The sequence below is a fragment of the Vipera berus genome, assembly GCF_964194415.1.
Source record: "Vipera berus genome assembly, chromosome: 2".
Lineage (NCBI taxonomy): Eukaryota > Metazoa > Chordata > Lepidosauria > Squamata > Viperidae > Vipera > Vipera berus.
In genome coordinates, this window is record NC_138203.1 from 7,678,288 (window position 1) to 7,697,423 (window position 19,136).

Genomic DNA, 19,136 nt, shown 5'->3' on the forward strand with positions numbered 1-19,136 from the left:
GAATTTGTCAATGCCGATGATGGTGTTCAAGTGGTGCTCCAGTTGTTTTGGGATTGCACCCAAGGCGCCTATTAATATTGGTACTCCCCTTGCTTGCCTTTGCCACAGTCTTTCTATTTCTATTTGTAGGTCTTTGTATTTTGTGATCTTCTCTGGTTCTTTCTCGTCTATTCTGCTGTCTCCAGGCACTGCCACGTCCACTATCCAGACTTTTTTGTCTTTCTTATCGACAATTGTTAAGTCCGGGGTGTTAGGTTGCAGGTGCTTGTCTGTTTGAATTGTGAAGTCCCAGCGCAGTTTAACTTTATCATTTTCTATGACTTTCTCTATTTTTTGATCCCACCAGTTCTTGCTTACGGGCAAATGATATTTCTTGCAGATCTTCCAATGCACCATTGTTGCTCCTTTGTCATGCCGCTGCTTGTAGTCAATCTGTGCGATCTACTTGCAGCAGCTTACCAGGTGGTCCACTGTTTCTTCAGCTTCTTTGCATAGGTGGCACTTACTGTCTGTTGCTGTCTTCTCCATTTTGACTTTGTATGCATTTGTCCTTAAGGCTTGGTCTTGTGCAGCCAGAGTTAGTCCCTTGGTCTCTTTCTTCAACTTTCCTGCTCTTAGCCATTGCCAGGTCTTGTTATTATCTGCTTTCCCAGCTATTTTTTTAATGTACTGGCCGTGTAGTGCTTTGTCTTCCCATGCCTCTATTCTGTTCTTCATTGGGTCTTTCTTGTAGGCCAGTTTGGTCTCTCCAGTAGTCAGTAAGCCTTCCTGATATACTAATTTCAGTGCATCTTCATCATTGTCCTTCAGATATTCTTCCAAAGCCATTTTTTTCTTCTTCAACCATCTGATGTACTTGCAGCATTCCACGTCCACCTATTTGCCTTGGTAGATAGAGTCTGTCAATGTCACTGCATGGATGAAGGGCATGATTCATTGTCATTATTTTTCTGCTCTTCCTATCCATTGCTTTTAGTTCTGCTTGAGTCCAGTCCACTATTCCAGCTGTGTATCTAATGACTGGAATTGCCCAGGTGTTGATTGCCTTCACAATATTTGGACTTTAGGATCTTCTTCACTCTCTTGATGTATTCACCTCTAATCTTTTTCTCGACTTCAGTGTGCTTGATGTTGTCAGCTTGAAGGATACCCAAGTATTTGTAGTAATCTTCCTTATCCAGACTTTTAATGTTATTTTTGTGGGGCATCTTAATTCCTTCAGTTTTCACTATTTTTCCTCGTTTGAGAGTAAGTGTAGCACATTTGTCCAAGCCAAACTCCATTGCAATGTCTTGGCTATATATAAGGACAGTGTTCAGCAGCGATTGTATTTCAGATGTTGTTTTTCCATACAGCTTCAGATCATCCATGTAAAGGAGGTGGGATAGTCTGGCAGATGTTTTTGATGTTTAATAGCCATGTCCTGAGTTATTCAGTATTGTTGACAGAGGAAACAGTGCAATATAACAAATAGTAGTGGTGATAATGAATCTCCTTGAAATATTCCTCTCTAGATATTAACCTCTCCCAGTCTTTCACCATTGACCTGCAACTGTGTCTTCCACTGTGCCATCGATCTTTGCACAAACTTTCTGATGTTTCGACTGACTCCTGTTATTTCTAGGCACTTGATTATCCAGTCATGTGGCAGAGAATCAAATGCCTTTTTGTAGTCAATTCATGCCACATTCAGGTTGATCTTCCTTTTCTTGCAGTTGTCCAAGATCATTTTGTCTATTAGGAGTTGATCTTTTGTTCCTCTGCTATTGGGGCGGTTTCCTTTCTGTTCGGGTGGAAAGAGATTGTTTTCAACTAGATGCTGTTGTACTGCATCAACTACCACACCAAGTTAGCAATCTGAAAGTTGTTGGTAAGCAGGTAATTGGCCTGTAGTTGCCTGGTTTTGCCCCTTTTGCTGGATTTTTCATTATTAGGTAGGTTTTCCCAGTTGTTAGCCACTTTTCAATTTCTCCTCCTTGTAGTATATTGTTGAACTGCTTGGCAATGAGTGGGTATATAACAGTTAGATGTTTCAACCAAAACTCATGCAGTTCATCTTCACCCAGTGCTGACCAATTTTTGATCTTCCTTGCTCTTTCTTCTACCATTTTTGTTGTTATTACTAGTTCTTTCATTTCAACTTCTGTTTTATTTGCATCCACCTCTTTTAACCAAGCCGCATCCTTGTTGTGTTTCTTTGGGTTATCCCACATCTGCTTCCACAACTGCACTGTTTCTTCCTTGTCAGGTACTGACTGATTCATTGCAGTTTCTCCGTTGATGGATTGGTAGAAAGGTTTCTGATTGGATTGAAATTGGAGGTTCTGCCTATAATTTGCAATTCGAGCTTCCTAGCTACTGATTTTCCTGGCTGTAGCTGTTATTTGCTGCTTTATTATTTCCAGTGCTTCCTTGATCTTCCTTGTTTCTAAGTGGTATTTCTTGATTAGGTATTCTTTGGTCTTCTTGTTCTTCAGCTTCTTTTCTTTCATCTGTTCTAGCTTGCTTGCATGTGATCTTAACTTGCTGATCTTATTTTATAGTCTAACCTTCCATTTTTGCTGTGCAGTTTGTTTGTTTTTCTTCTTCGTTGACTTTGCATCCCAGGTATTCAGTTATAACTGCAGCTGTGCTGTACATTAGTTGGTTCGTTTCTTGCAGTGAATTGGTGCTTATACTTGATATTGCAGTATTTGCATCTTTTAATGCTTGTGCTAGCTGTTTCTTTGGGACAAAGCTTCAATGCAGGCAGTCTTATTCTGTTGGGTTTTTTTTGCTGTTCTAGATGCTCAGTTATTCTTTTTTTTTTTTCAATTCTTTTATTTCTTTAGTTAGAGGGCTTTGTTCTTCCTGAGGAAGAGGTGCCTGGTTTCCAAATGAGACCAGTTGTATATCTCTGCTGGATTCCTTCACTGCCAGCTCCCCCTGGCTTGCCTCTACATTCTGAATAACTTTCAAAAAGGCTTTGATTTCTTCGCCCTGGGTAAACCTTTGCAGTTCGTCCAATTCTGTTTCTGTGAATACTTTATTTCATATTATAAATCGGCTTTGATCTGCTAGTCTCTGTTCTGTTATTTCCGATTCTGGGTGTTGTTCTTTCCAGAACTGGTGCATTCATTTTATATATCCTCTTCTTGTTGGACTTGATCTGTAATAACAGATCATTATTTCTTTGTTTTTAATCACTGTGTATCTGCGACGAGTAAACACCTTTTCTTCCAGTAGTTCTGCAGCTGCTGGCCCTGGTTGCTCAGCCAACAGTCCTGAGTCCTGTAGCCCATTTTTTCACCAGATATCCAGGAACTCCAACATCTAGCCCGGACCTTGTTAACCTGGGCGACATCTGAGCCAGTATGGCTTTCTGAAATTTACGTCTCACCATATTTTTTATGGGAGAGACGCTCTTTGTCTGACTCCTCTGATGAGACCTGTCCAGTGTGGTTGAACCTCTGGCATAGCTCTCGTCTTCCTCAGAGTACACATGCCCCACAACCACGTCAAGGTAGTGCCTCACTGGGGGATTATTATTATTATTATTATTATTATTATTATTATTATTATTATTATTATTATTATTATTATTATTATTATTTTCTTGCTGTTGCGGTCCAGTGTTATACTCTTCCTTTACTCAAAACTGCGTGAAAATACTCCATGTTGTATAATATCGTGTAAAATAGAAGACCGTCCTCCATATTACAGATAATCCTCAGTTTACAACCGTTCCTTCAGGGACCGTTCAAAGGTACCGCAGCCCTGAAAAAAGTGACTTAGGACCGTTTTCCACATTTACAACTGCTGCAGCATGACCCATGGTCACGTGATCAAAATTTAGATGCTTGGCCGCTGGTTCGTATTTATGACAGTCGCCGTTTCCTGGGGTCGCGTGAGCCCCTTTTTTGTGACCTTCTGACAAGCAAAGTCCACGGGGGGAAGCCAGTTTGACTTAACAACCGGGCTATTTGTTTAACAACTGCAGTGATTCACTTAACAGCTGTGGCAAGAAAAGTCACAAAATGGGGCAAAGCTCACTCAACAGCTGTCTCGCTTAGCCACAGAAATTTTAGGCTCAGCGGTGGTCGTACGTTGAGGACTCCCTGTCCTGTAGCTGCAAGTCTTCGCTCTACATTCCGTGTGGTGGGAATGACCAGGACCCGTTGAAAAATCCCAAATAAGCCCACCAGCCCCAAAGGGATCCAAATCCTCCCTCTAGATCCAATGTTTAGATCTAGCTGGTGAAATTGCTACCAGAAAAGGTGTCAACCAAGTGCAATGGATTTCAGAATAACAGAATAGCAGAGTTGGAAGGGATCTTGAAGGTCTTCTAGTCCAACCCCATGCTCAAGCAGGAGACTCCATACAGAATAACAGAATAACAGAACAACAGAATAATACAATAACACAATAATACAATAACACAATAACGGATTTGGAAGGGACCTTGGAGATCTTCTAGTCCAACCCCCTGCTCAAGCTGAAAACCCTACACAGAATAACAGAACAACAGAATAATACAATAACAGAATAACACAATAATGGATTCGGAAGGGACCTTGGAGGTCTTCTAGTCCAACCCCCTGCTCAAGCAGAAAACCCTATACAGAATAACAGAATTCAGAACAACAGAATAGCAGTATTGAAAGGGACCTTTGCAGGTCTTCTAGTCCATGGGTCCCCAACCCCCGGTCCGGGGACCAGTACCGGGTGGCAGCATGCCAGCAACTGGTCCGCACAAACAAGCAAAGCCCCATCCGTGGGATGCAGGCAATACACAAAACCACGCACTATCAGGTCCATGGAAAACCCCTCTCCACAGAACTGGTCCCTAGTGCCAAAAAGGTTGGGGAGGTGGGTAGGACAAACCCTGGCTCCAGCCCTTCCCCCCCCCACCCTTCCCCATCTCTCCCCTCCCATGAAATGATCAGGGCAGCCGGACAGTCAAAGGCTGGGACGCCATGCAGACCCTCTCAGCCGACCAGGACGTTTGCAGAAAGCCGCCTTCCTTTTGGCTCACTTGAGGCCTGCTCTCCCTCCCCTCTCTCTTTCAAATTGTCATTCGGCAAAAGAAATCTTAGTTAATTAATTGCGTGCGTTTGGGGCAAATAAGTTATTAATGAGCACATTAAGTCTGCATACATTTGCAGATGAGGACAAAATCGTAATTCTGAAAGGACAAAAAAAAAAGTAAACTTGACTTTTTAGAAAATGCGCATCTTGGCAAGGGCTGCCATCCCCCTTAAAAAGAGGCACCCTCTGGTTTCTCTAACGTGTTGGGAGGGCAAAGATTGGGCCAGACAGAGAAGTCACCGTCTTCAGCAAGTCACCGTCTTCAGCGACTGGAATGTTGGCTTCCCAGGGCTCAGATGGACACCTTAATGCCCTGGTAGAAAAAGAGGGAGGGAGGGAGGGAGGGAAGGAAAAAAAAAAGAGAGAGAGAGAGAGAGAGAGAGAGAGAGAGAGAGAGAGAGAGAGAGAGAGAGAGAGAGAGAGAGAAAAAAGGGAGGGAGGGACAAAGGAAGCAGTGGAGGGAGAAAGAGGAAGGAAGGAAGGAAGGAAGGAAGGAAGGAAGGAAGGAAGGAAGGAAGGAAGGAAGGAAAGAGATAAAGAGAAGGGAGGGAAGGAAGGAGAGAGAGAAAGAGAAGGAAGGGAAGAAGGAAGGAGAAAAAGAGAAGGGAAGAAAGAAGGAAGAGAGAGAAATGCCATGGTAGAAAAAGAGGGAGGGAGGGAGGGAAGGAAAAAAGAGAGAGAGAGAGAGAGAGAGAGAGAGAGAAAGAAAAAGGGAGGGAGGGACAAAGGAAGCAGTGGAGGGAGAAAGAGAGGAAGGAAGGAAGGAAGGAAGGAAGGAAGGAAGGAAGGAAGGAAGGAAGGAAGGAAGGAAGGAAGGAAGGAAGGAAGGAAGGAAAGAGATAAAGAGAAGGGAGGGAAGGAAGGAGAGAGAGAAAGAGAAGGAAGGGAAGAAGGAAGGAGAAAAAGAGAAGGGAAGAAAGAAGGAAGAGAGAGAAATGCCATGGTAGAAAAAGAGGGAGGGAGGGAGGGAGGGAGGGAGGGAGGGAGGGAGGGAAGGAAAAAGGGAGAGAGAGAGAGAGAGAGAATGGAGGGAGGGACAAAGGAAGCAGTGGAGGGAGAAAGAGAGGAAGGAAGGAAGGAAGGAGATAAAGAGAAGGGACAGAAGAAAGGAGAAAGAGAGAGAAAGAGAAGGAAGGAGAGAAAGAGAAGGGAAGAAAGAAAGAAGAGAGAGAAATGCCATGGTAGAAAAAGAGGGAGGGAGGGAGGGAAGGAAAAAGAGAGAGAGAGAGAGAAAAGGGAGGGAGGGACAAAGGAAGCAGTGGAGGGAGAAAGAGAGGAAGGAAGAAAGGAGATAAAGAGAAGGGACGGAAGGAAGGAGAAAGAGAGAAAGAGAAGGAAGGGAAGAAGGAAGGAGAGAAAGGGAAGGAAGGAAAGAAAGAAAGAAGAGAGAGAAAGAGAAAGTGAAAGGAGGGAGGAAGGGAGAGGGGGAGAGAAAAAGAAAGAGGGAAGGAAGGAAGGACACAGAGAGGGAAAGCCTTTAATTTAATTTAACTTAACTAAGACCCAATTTAAATAAAACCCGAAGCCAAGGATGGACCACGGCTAGGATGGGCGCACTCAGCAAGCCGCTTTCCCACACCCAAATCTGATCGCAGCCCCATTACAGCTCTGCCTTTCCACTGGCTAAGTCCCGCCCCCGCTTCCCAAGCGTCCTTAGGGAATATCAGCCCCGGAGTTCCACGCTTCCGAGGAAGAGCCGCGCGCCCACCCCGAGACACGCACCCACCGCGCGTCTGAGCTCCGCCATCGCGCAGAGTAGAGAGAGAGTAGCAGCTTTCTGAGTCGGGATCCGCCACAAGGGGGCGCCATCGCGAGGAATACTTAACGACAGGAAACCGAGCGTTGCTTTTTCTCTCCAGCGGGAAAGTTGGGGAAATGTGAGTTTTGCCAGCAGGGACTGTAAATAATAATAATAATAATAATAATAATAATAATAATAATAATAATAATAATAATAATAATAATAATAATAATAATAATAATAATAATAATAATAATAATAATAATAATAATAATAATAATAATAATAACAACAACAACAACAACAACAACAACAACAATAACAATAATAATAATAATAATAATAATAATAATAATTAATAACAACAACAATAACAATAACATCATCATCATCATGGCTTTTTTTCTCATAGAACGCTCAGAACGGAGTTCCGGCACCTTTTTTGGCTGGAACCTTGTTGGATAGGTAAGCCGGGTTGTATGACATGTGTGTGTTCCGGCACCTTTTTCTTTTACAAAAAAAGCACTGATGATGATGATGATGATGATAATAATAATAATAATAATAATAATAATAATAATAATAATAATAATAATAATAATAATAAAAATAATAACAACAACAACAATAACAATAACAATAAAAAACACCAGACCAGGACCGTATTTAGCTCTGCATACCTTCCTTCAAGACAGAAGAATAAACCTGCGGAATCCAGAGCAGAAGTTTACGTCAGACATAAAGCAGGGACAGAAACCCGCTTTTTTTTTATTATTATTATTATTATTATTATTATTATTATTATTATTATTATTATTATTATTATTATTATTATTATTATTATTATTATTATTATTATTATTATTATTATGGAATCGCTGTGACACAGACTATTAGTTCAGTTATTCGATTCAGTTATTCAGTTTATACATCTGCTGACCTGAAACTCCCGGTTTGTTCTCTGTTTACAAAACGAGGGGGGCTTGTTTATGTACTGGTGGGGTTGGTGATCCAGGAACCACCCAGAACAATCCCATCAACACTGCCAGGGCAAGCCCCTTGTCTAGCAACAGAGAGCAACGACACCGACACCGTACGTTCCACAGCCTCTCTTCTCGCACAACTGCACAACTATTGCAAGGACCGGAACTCAAGTCTACTTTTTATTTGGGCCTCGATTTGGGGAATCGTCCCAGAAAATTTATCTCCTTCTCCTCCTTTTCCTCCACCTCTTATCCCTCTCCTCCTCCTTCTTTTCTCCTCCTCTTCCTCCTCCTCCTTCTTCACTACTGCTTTCCTCTCCTTCTCCTTTTCCCCTCTTCCTCCTCCTCCCTCTCCTGGTTTTTCTTCTCCTACATATCCTTCTCCTCTCCCTTCTCCTCCTCCTCCTCCTGCTGCTGCTGCTGCTGCTTCCTCTCCTTCTCCTCCTTCTCCTTTTCTTCCTCTTCCTCTACCTCTTCTTCCTTCTCCTTCTCCTGCTTCTCCTTCTACCTATCCTTCTCCTCTCCCTTCTCCTCCTCTTCCTCCTCTTCGTCCTCCTCTTTATCTTTCTCCTCCTCTTCCTCCTGCTTCTTCTCCTTCTTCTTCCTCCTCTGCTACTGTTTCCTCTCCTTCCTCCTCCTCCTCCTCCTCCTCTTCCTCCTCCTCCTCCTCTTTCTTCTTCTCCACGGGGTCGTTTGAGGCTGGGTTCAAAGGCAAATGTTTTGAACATCCACCCCAGTTCTGGCAAGAGGCCAGGTGCCGTCCTCCCCTGCCCCCCCCCCCGGCCCCCCGCTCTGCCCGTGAATGCGTGATATTTTTTCCCTGTTCTCTTTGTTCCAGCTGATGCAGCAACAGGCCGCCATCATGGCCTCCGTGGCGCAAGGCGGCTACCTAAACCCCATGGCGGCCTTCGCAGCAGCCCAGATGCAGCAGATGGCCGCCCTCAACATGAACGGGCTGGCGGCCACCCCCATGACCCCCACCTCAGGTAAGCATCGGAAGAGCACCGGAGGCCCATCAAGCAGCACCGAACGCTTTTAATGCAGGTAGTCCTCGGCTTACAACTGTTCGTTTAGTGACCGTTCAAGGTGACAACGGCACTGAGAAAAAGCGACTCGAGGGACCCTTATTCACACTTACGCCCAGTGGTGGGATTCAAATACCTGAACATCTGGTTTCTCTGAGTGGATACAGGCCTGGGCCTCCGAGGCCTAGAACGGACTTCCGGAAGTGACATCCATGCACTTCCGGCGGGCCATTCTAGGCCTGGGAGGCCTCCACCAGGCCTAGAACAGACTTCCGGAAGTGACATCCACACACTTCCGGTAGGCCGTTCCAGGCCTGGGAGGCCTCCTCCAGGCCTCCGAGGCCTAGAACAGACTTCCAGAAGTGGCATCCATGCACTTCCGGTGGGCCATTCTAGGACTGGGAGGCCTCCACCAGGCCTAGAACAGACTTCTGGAAGTGACATCCACACACTTCCGGTAGGCCGTTCCAGGCCTGGGAGGCCTCCTCCAGGCCTCCGAGGCCTAGAACAGACTTCCAGAAGTGGCATCCATGCACTTCCGGTGGGCCATTCTAGGCCTGGGAGGCCTCCACCAGGCCTAGAACAGACTTCTGGAAGTGACATCCACACACTTCCGGTAGGCCGTTCCAGGCCTGGGAGGCCTCCTCCAGGCCTCCGAGGCCTAGAACAGACTTCCAGAAGTGGCATCCATGCACTTCCGGTGGGCCATTCTAGGCCTGGGAGGCCTCCACCAGGCCTAGAACAGACTTCCAGAAGTGACATCCACGCACTTCCGGTGGGCCTGAGAGGCCTCCTCCAGGCCTCCGAGGCCTAGAATGGACTTCCAGAAGCAACATGAGTTCAGCCGGTTCTCTGAACTAAACAAAATTTAGCTACCGGTTCTACTGAACCGGTGTGAACCGGCTGAATCCCACCACTGCTTACACCCCTTTGCAGTCTCCCCATGGCCACGTGACCCACATTCAGACAGCTTGGCAACTGACTCGTGTTTATGACGGTCGCAGTGTCCCGGGGTCACGTGATCCTCCTTTTGTGACCTCCTGGCAAGCAAAGACAATGGGGAAGCCAAATTTCATTTCACAACTGTCTTATTAACTCAGCACCTCCCGTGAGCCGCTTAACAAGGGTGGTGAGGAGAGTCATAAAATGGGGCAAGGCTCATTCAACAATTGTCTCGCTTAGCAACAGAAATTTTGGGCTTAGTTGTGGCCGTAAGTCGAGGACTACCCTTATGAAAAAAAATTAAAATGAAATATTGGGAAGCGTGTGCTCAAAGACTCCACCCTATGGGGCACCGTAAATCTTGCCCCATCCACAGGAGTTCTGGTGTGGGAGACTGCGAGTAAGATGAACAAGTAAAAGAAGCAATGATAACAGGGGCAAAGAATTTTGGATATAATATAGATTCAGAGACATGGCAAAGCCTGTGGGAAAGAAATTACAAATCGACAATGTCAACCACTTATAAAGAAAACTTTTTTATATAAAGTTTTTATTAATTTTTTTCATACAATTCATTAGTACTTATTCAACAAAAGTGTTGTCTGAGTTTATCATCCACTAATACAAATTTAATTCCTAATCCTTCATTCTTTTCTCCAGCCATTGATAAAATAAGTCCCAAGTTTGAAAGTATTCTGTTTCTTCTTTTTCGTTCAACCTCAAAGTCCATTTCCACACACTCTAGTATTTTTTTTTAATTATTTCTTCCTCTGGTGGTATGTCTTCATTTTTCCAATGTTGTGCGAATATGATTCTTGCCGCTGTTATCACATGTAGAATCAAGTATATACTTTATCAATCTTTTCTGACATTATACCTAATTAAAAAAAGTTCAGGTATAAAATCTACATGTTTTCCCAGCATCTTTTCTAGCCATGCATGTATTTTTGCCCAATATCTCTTTGCTTTAACACATGTCCACCATACATGAGGATAAGTACCTGACTTGTGTTTACATTTCCAACATTTATCTGATATATTTTAAAACATTTTTGCTAGTCTTGCTGGTGGCAAGGGCCATCTATAAAACATTTTATATATGTTTTCCTCTTATAAAGAAAACTTATACAAAATGTTTTATAGATGGCCCTTGCCACCAGCAAGACTGCAAAAAATGTTTAAAAATATGTCGGATAAATGTTAGAAATGTAATCATAAACCAGGTACTTGCTATCACGTATGGTGGACATGTTTTAAAGCAAAGAAATATTGGACAAAAATACATACTTGGCTAGAAAAGATGCTGGGAAAACTTGGAAGACCAAGCTAACATCTATCCTCGGTCACGGAAACTTTCAGGGTGACATGGAGCCGGTCCTTCTCACTGTCCTCCAGGGTTATTGTGGGGCAAAAAGGGAGGGTGACCCCAATTTGTAACAGCAAAGGAATTGTGTCAGAGAGTGTACAGTCTTATTGCACGAGATAACCCAGGAGTAAACATAGTAAACAGTGGTCTATTGTAAATGGTGGTTTATCTTACACTATCTACAATATCATACACCAGGAACAATATACATACACAAGCTAATACTGCAGGATCCAACAAAACCACAGTTACAGCAGGAAATGGAAGAAGAAAAAAGACATCAGCAGAGCCTTCCCTTTATACAAAGGCTCTTAAAGGGACACAGACCCTGCTGAGTCGGTCCCATCATTACATACATTACATAAGCTGGTTAGCTGTTAAATCAATACCTTGACAAATTGATATGGACTGAATAATAGAACAGAATAACAGGAGTCAGAAGGGACCTTGGAGGTCTTCTAGTCCAACCCCCTGCCTAAGCAGGATGCCTTATCCCATTTCAAATGAATTTCAGATTGCTTTGAAGTGTCTTCTGGATGTGACTTATCCATCTACAGGGAGTCCTCGAATTACAGCCATTTCTTTAGTGACCATTTGACGGCACAATGGCACTGTAAAAAGGGATTCGTGACTGTTTTCACACTGACGACCCTTGCAGCATCCCCCCCCATGGTCGTGTAATCAAATTCGGACTCTTGGCAACTGACTCATATTTATGACGGCTGCAGTGTCCCAGGATCACACGATCCTATCTTGCAACCTTCTGATGAGCAAAGTCAGAATGGGGAAGCCAGATTCACTTTACAACTGTGTCACTGACTTAACAGCTGCTGTGATTCACTTAACATCCGTGGCCGGAAAGGTCGTAAAATAAAGCAAAATGTACTTCACAATGGTCTTGCTTAGCAATGGAATTTGGGGGTTCAGTCATGGTCGTAAGTCGAGGGATGTCTGAAATTGTATAGGATCTCCTGCTTGGGCAGGGGGCTGGACTAGAAGACCTCCCAGGTGCTTTCCAGCTCTATTCTGATTTTGGCTACCTCTATATACTCAACCAATGAATGCAATTGATTGACGCTCTGCCTTTCCCCTCCCGACCTCTAGGTGGCAGCACGCCTCCAGGCATCACTGCACCAGCTGTGCCTAGCATCCCCTCCCCCATTGGGGTGAATGGTTTCACTGGTCTCCCGCCACAACCGAATGGGCAACCTGCAGCAGAAGCCGTCTTTGCCAATGGCATCCATCCTTACCCAGGTAGGACAAAATGGCGACATTGGGACCTCTTGCTTGAGCTTTGCTGGCTGGGGAATTCTGGGAGTTGAAGTCCACCCATCTTCGAATAAGCAAGGTGGAGAAACACTGCAGCAGAAGCTACTCAAAGACCAAGGGAAACACCATAACCCTTGTAACTCTTGTAAAAACCCACTACTTGGGTTCACAAAAAAAACCCGCTCCCTTTTATGACTCTGTAATACTTTCATACAGACATGTCCAACACAAGGCCCGGGGGCCGGATGCGGCTCGCGAAGTGGTTTCATGTGGCCCGCAAAGCCATCCTGGAAACAGTAAGGGAACGGCCCCCGCCGTCTTGGCCCCGGCCCAGGCTGGCCAGGAGCAAATGTACAATTTCGTGGTGGTCATCTATGCTGAAATACATTCAGTCTTAGCTCCACAAGGCCATCTGGAAACAGCGAGGGACCGGCCCAGGCCGTGTCGGCACTGCCCCCTTGGCGCATGCTGGGGAGATATCTCCCTTTGTGAGGAATGAAGAAATGCACCATCGTTTGGAAGTGGCCAGCACATGGCCCTGCTTACTTTGGGTAGGCTAGGGGTTGGGCAGCATTGTGCTTCTCTTCAGATTCATGCCACCCGGCTCAGCCTCTCGGCACTGTGAGTAGAGCATCCCGCTACCTGCCAAAACCGGGCAGGCTAGGGGCTGGGCAGCATTGCGCAGGTAACATCGACTCTCACACTGCTCATGACATCCCCTCCCATAGAGCCCACCAAGCCGGATATGTGAAGTAGGTGAGGGCCATGTGCTGACCATTTCCAGGCAGTGGTACATTTCTTCATTCCTCACGAAGGATGACACTTCCCAAGCTGTGTTTCTTGCCTGTTTTTCTCCCTCCCTCATCTCAAATATTTTCCCACCACTCTGTTTTTTGGAAGGAAGGAAGGAGAGGGAAGGTCTGAGGGAAGTCCTACCTTAGTCCTGCCCTGCTGCCCTTTCACCATCCCCTTGCCCCTTCCTCCTGGCCTATCCTGGGGGGTCTCCCTATTGCTAAGGAAGCTTTGGATACAAAGCCAGGTCTCATCACATGGAGAGGGAATGGGCCTCCCTCTTGATTTTGCCCTCGTACCCATCATGAGCAACCTGGCTAAGGAGAACTAGCACAGCAGCAGCAGCCTTGAGGAGGAGGTAAATGCAGTTGGGCACCCACTTGGGGAAGTGGGGCCGGGCTTAGTGCCGTGGGTGCTTGAGGGCTGGGGTAGGCATTTGACCTCCACGCCACCGTCCAGCCCCCCCCCCCCCCAATGGCCTGAGAGGAACAGTTAGGCTCCTCCGGTGGACCATGCCTTGGCACTTCCCTGGTCTCATCTCCTTCTGCCAGAGACCCTCAGATCTGTCCCACTCCTGCCCAGGGCCCCATAGGCACCCTTGACACAAATGATGTAGAGCTGGCCATGCCCACCCAGTAGGCCATACGCACTCCAGCCACGCCCACCCAGTAGGCCACGCCCACCCTGGCCACACACACCCGCCCCCCTGAGGGCAACCGCAATGCTGATGCGGCCCTCAATGAAATTGAGTTTGACACCCCTGCTTTAATAGAATTCTTTATTTTTTCTTGGCCAAGTGTGGTTGAACACACAAGGAATTTGTCTCCGGTGCAGAAGCTCTCAGTCTACACACAAGCATCAAGTGATAAATCGGGATCATATTCAATAATAATAACAGAATAGAATAGAATAGAATAGAATAGAATAGAATAGAATAGAATAGAATAGAATAGAATAGAATAGAATAGAATAGAATAGAATAGAATAGAATAGAATAGAATAGAGTGGGGTGGGGTGGGGTGGGGTGGGGTGGGGTGGGGTGGGGTGGGGTGGGGTGGGGTGGAGAGGAGAGGAGAGGAGAGGAGAGGAGTAGAATAGAAGCTGGAAGGTCTTCTAGTCCAGCCCCCCGCTTAAGCAGAAGAACCTATACCATCTCAGACAAGTGACTGTCCAGTCTCTTCTTAAAAATCTCCAGTGATGGAGCACCTACAATTTCTGGTGGCAAGCTGTTCCACTGGTTGATTGTCCTCATTGTCAGGAAGTTTCTCCTTAATTCCACGTTGCTTCTCTCTTTGATCAGCTTCCAACCATTGTTTTTCATCCTTTCCTCTGGTGCTTTGGTGAACAGCCTGGCCCCCTCTGCCTTGTGGCAGCCCCTCAGATACTGGAGCACTGCTATCCTGTCTCCCCTGTTTCTTATTTTCTTTAGACTAGCCAAACCCAAGTCCCGCAGCCGTTCTTCGTATGTTTTAGTCTCCAGGCCTTTGATCATCTTCTCTGAACTTTTTCCAAACTCTCAACATCTTTTTTGTAGTACGGTGACCAAAATTGGCTGCAGTATTCCAGGGGTGGTCTTACTGGGGTTTTATAAAGCGGTAGTAGTACATCTCGTGATTTTGATTCTATGCCTCTGTTTATACAACCCAGCAATTGTATTCGCTTTTTTGGCTGCTGCTGCACACTGCCGTCTCATGGTCAAGCAATCGTCCACTAGGACTCCAAGGACCCTTTCACGGTTACTGTTTTTAAGCCAGGTCTTGCCCAATCTGTACTTGTATCTTTGGTTTTTCCTGCCTAAATGTAAAACTTTCCTATTTTCCACATTGAAAGTCATTTTGTTGGCCCTTCTTTGCCATAATTGTTTAAGCAAAGCACTGCAGTCGTCAAATCCAGCTCCCCCCCATTGACTTGTCTGGAGTTCGCAAATGCGGATGACATGATGCCAGGACGCTGCAACTGTGTTAAGCACATGCCAGTTGCCAAGGTCCCAAATTTTGATCTTGTGATCCTGGGGTCGCTGCGACAGTTGTAAGTGTAAGGACTGATTATAAGTCCCTTTTGTTCAATGCCCTTGTCACTTCAAACATCTCTAAACAAATAGTTATAAATCGAGGACTATCTTGTAATTGCATGCTAGGCACCAATTGGCTGAATCACAATCCAGTGACCCCCCAGATAGACTGCAACATTCAGACCCAGCTTTATAATCAAACCTAGTCTTGCCTTAAGAGAATAAGAGAATAACAAAGTTGGAAGGGACCTTGGAGGTCTTCTAGTCCAACCCCCTGCTCAAGCAGGAGACCCCATTCCATTCTGGACAAAGGACTCTCCAATATCTTCTTTAAAACCTCCAGTCTTGGAGCACCCACAACTTCTGGAGGCAAGCAGTTCCACTGATTAATTAACAAAATAACAAGAGTTGGAAGGGGCCTTGGAGGTCTTCTAGTCCAACCCCCCTGCTCAGGCAGGAAACCCTATACCTTTTCAGACAAATGGTTGTCTAATCTCTTCTTAAAAACCTCCAGTGTGGGAGCATTCACAACTTCTGAAGGCAAGTTGTTCCACTGGTTAATTGTTCTAACTGTCAGGAAAATTGTCACAACTGTCAGAAGTTGTGGGTGCTCCATCACTAGAGACTTTCAAAAAGAGACTGAACAACCATTTGTCCGAAATGCTATAGGGTCTCCTGATGGAGCAGGGGGTTGGACTAGAAGACCTCCAAGGTTCCTTCCAACTCTATTATTCTATGTTCTGTGTTCCCTTTTTATGGCCCTTCCATCAAGCCAGAATCCTTGTCAAAGCAGCTGAGAAGCCTCCACCCCCTAACCCAAGAATGCCAGCTCAGCGCATTGGTTTGGTTATTGTAGTTATTGTTGTGTCTGAATGCCTAATTAATTGCAACAGTAAATGCACACTCCCTTAATCATTGCATCAGCTGTCCTAATCAATCTTCATAATACAGAATCGGTAGTATCGCACCCATGAATTTTAATCTACATAAATTGTGTGAAACGGCTCACAAGCTTGTTGTACCAAATGATATAATTATGGATATAGATTAAGCTTGGGGAGAATGATTTAAATTGGATTTGGGAAGAAGCTGACAGGGGGAGCTCTCCATTATATATTTGTTTTAATCCTGACCTTGCAATGCCTATTCTTAAAATGAGAGTCTTGGTCTTCCCCCCCCCCACCCCCAGTTGTTTTGGCCTCTTGCAAAATTGTAGTGCTAAATATGCTTATTCTGCTGATTTGTTAGGATTGTGGCCAGAAAAATGGAAGTCTGAAGTGTGTTTGTGAAGTAGAGAGATTCTAAGAAGGGCTGAAATATTTTTTGGGAAATTATAAGCAGATGATGAGTTCCATTGCTAAATGAAGACTTTGGTCCAAGCAGATGGATATCTCAGGAAAGAAAATTATGGTGGGAGTTGAAGTCCACACGTTTTGAACAGAACAAGAACAACAGAACAGAACAGAACAGAACAGAACCAGAACAGAACAGAACAGAACAGAACCAGAACAGAACAGAACAGAACAGAACAGAACAGAACAGAACAGAACAGAACAGAACAGAATAGAATAGAATAGAATAGAATAGAATAGAATAGAATTCTTTATCGGCCAAGTGTGACTTGACACACAAGGAATTTGTCTCCGGTGCATAAGCTCACAGTCTACATACAAGCAACAAGTGATAAATCGTGATCATAATCATAAAATACCTTCATCATAAATCATAAGATACCACACTCAGTGATAGTCATAGGATACTAAATAAGCAATCAACATAAATCATAATGGGATACTAAACAAAGGCATAAATCAACATAAATCTTGAGATAAAGAACAACAGAGTTATAGTCATAAGAAGCTAAGGAAATAGGTAATAGGAAAGATGAGAAGGATAATAAGTAATTCAGCCCTGTCGGTTGCAGTTTGCCGTAGACAGTTGCCAACTTTGGAGATCCCTGCTCTAAACGGACAAATCAAGGAGAGAAGCCATGTGGAATTAAGGAGAAACTTCCTAACAGTGAGAACAATTAGCCAGTGGAACGGCTTGCCTCCAGAAGTTGTGGGTGCTCCATCACTGGAGGTTTTCGAGAAAAGATTGGACAGCCACCTGTCTGACATGGTATAGGGTCTCCTAGTAGAGCAGGGGGCTGAACTAGAAGACCTCCAAGATCCCTCCCAGCTCGATTCTGATTGATTGATTGAAAATACCCATCTTTCAGCTTTTCTTTACATGCTACAGCTTCAGTTAAGGATGCATCTTCGTTCTCGCCTTGAAGGCGAGACATTTATCTCAGGTGGGTTTGGAGGCCATCTCTGTTTCCACCATCCTCACCAGTCCCTTCGGTGGAAGCTGTTCCAGAAAGGGTGCGATCATGTCTTCTTATAACAGGGGTCTTCAAACATGGCCCTTTTATGACTTGTGGACTTCAACTCCCAGAATTCCTCAGCCAGGCATGTCAGGTTCTAGGGACAAAGAGGAACAATATGTTCCCCCTGACAGAAAAGCAGCCAAGGGCAGTTACATTAGCCAACTCTGCCAAATTTTGAGGGCACATTTGGGGTGGATAATGTCCCCATTGAACTGGTCAGTTACAGTCAACTCAATGCCAGTGCAGTCCTAGGGCTGCATTAAATAGAGCAGGGGTCTTCAAACTTGGCCCTTTTATGACTTGTGGACTTCAATTCCCAGAATTCCCTTAGCCACAGAAATTTTGGGCTCAGAAATTATACTAGGACTGCCTAGTATAACTGATTGGCAAGAAGAGAAATTATCAATGGAAGAGAAATATCTGTGGAACCAGTAGAACAACCTGCCTCCAGAGGTTGTTAATGCTCCAACACTGGAAGTTTTTAATAAGAGACTGGACAACCATTTGTCTGAAATGGTCTAGGGTTTCCTGCCTGAGCAGGGGGTTGGACTAGATGACCTCTAAGGTCCCTTCCTACTTTATTATTATTGTTGTTGTTGTTGTTGTTGTTACACTGAAGGGAACAGTGTTTTATCGAAAGTATATTAATCTAATAGAATGGAACAGATTTTAAAGGTGGAATTTTTGCTAGCCCATTATCTTTTTACTGAATATTACTGAACTTTATATATTTTTATTAAATGTACTGAGCTGGCTTTTGACAGGATCAGCAGCTGCCAGCATTTTCTAGGTTTCTTATTGAAAAGCACAAATAATTTATTTCCCGAAAGAAGAGCGAATTAAGTTACAAGCGTATGTATCTTCGTCAAAATGAGCTGAATATTTTAAAATGTGATAGAGATTTTAACGATGTGGAAACCTTTTTTTTTTTTTTGATTATCATTTTGCATGCTGCATCCTAAGTCTGGGTTTCTCCTAACATAAGATTAAAACATGTAGATTTTTCAAACCAGATAGAACTTATTGTAATGTACAATTTGTCATTCAAATCATGCTGGTTAAAATTGCCAATTACTGTGCCATAATGTTATTTTAACGCTGATTTATTTCAACGTATTTTTTTAACTTTCAGACTGATGTGTGATATTTTAATAGGTAGATTTATATCAGTGTCATTTCAGAATTATTTCTTGTCAAACTTACAACGCTTGGAAAATCTGCTCTTTATTAATAGCTTGCTTTTCCTCTAGTCTTCTTACTTCTTTTTCTCGTTATATTTGTACATCGCCACTAGAGTCAGCTCTAAACAAGATGGGAGACCCACAAATCTAATAAATAAAACTCACAACCGCCTTCCCTAAAATGTGTGTATAAATGTAAAAACTTCTAGTCGGTTCAATATGAGCCAGCAGTGTGCTACAGCCTCCAAAAAAAACACCAATGCAGTCCTAGGCTGCATTAACAGAGGCATAAAATCACATTAAGTATTAATACCACTTTACAAAGCCTTAGTAAGAGCACACTTAGAATATCGCATCCAGTTTTGGTCATGTTGAGACTCTAGAACAG

At 44.3% G+C, this 19,136-nt stretch overlaps 1 protein-coding gene across 1 annotated transcript in view; it reads left to right on the forward strand.

Moving 5' to 3' along the window:
• Positions 1-19,136, forward strand: part of CELF4 (CUGBP Elav-like family member 4) — a gene marked incomplete at both ends in the record, with an annotated part of 87,228 nt that overhangs the window by 30,212 nt on the left and 37,880 nt on the right. The window contains 2 exons of the mRNA XM_081316323.1: positions 8,630-8,777; positions 12,229-12,378. Of these exons, the coding sequence (XP_081172449.1) occupies positions 8,630-8,777; positions 12,229-12,378 (298 nt within the window). The remainder of the gene's footprint in view (positions 1-8,629; positions 8,778-12,228; positions 12,379-19,136) is intronic.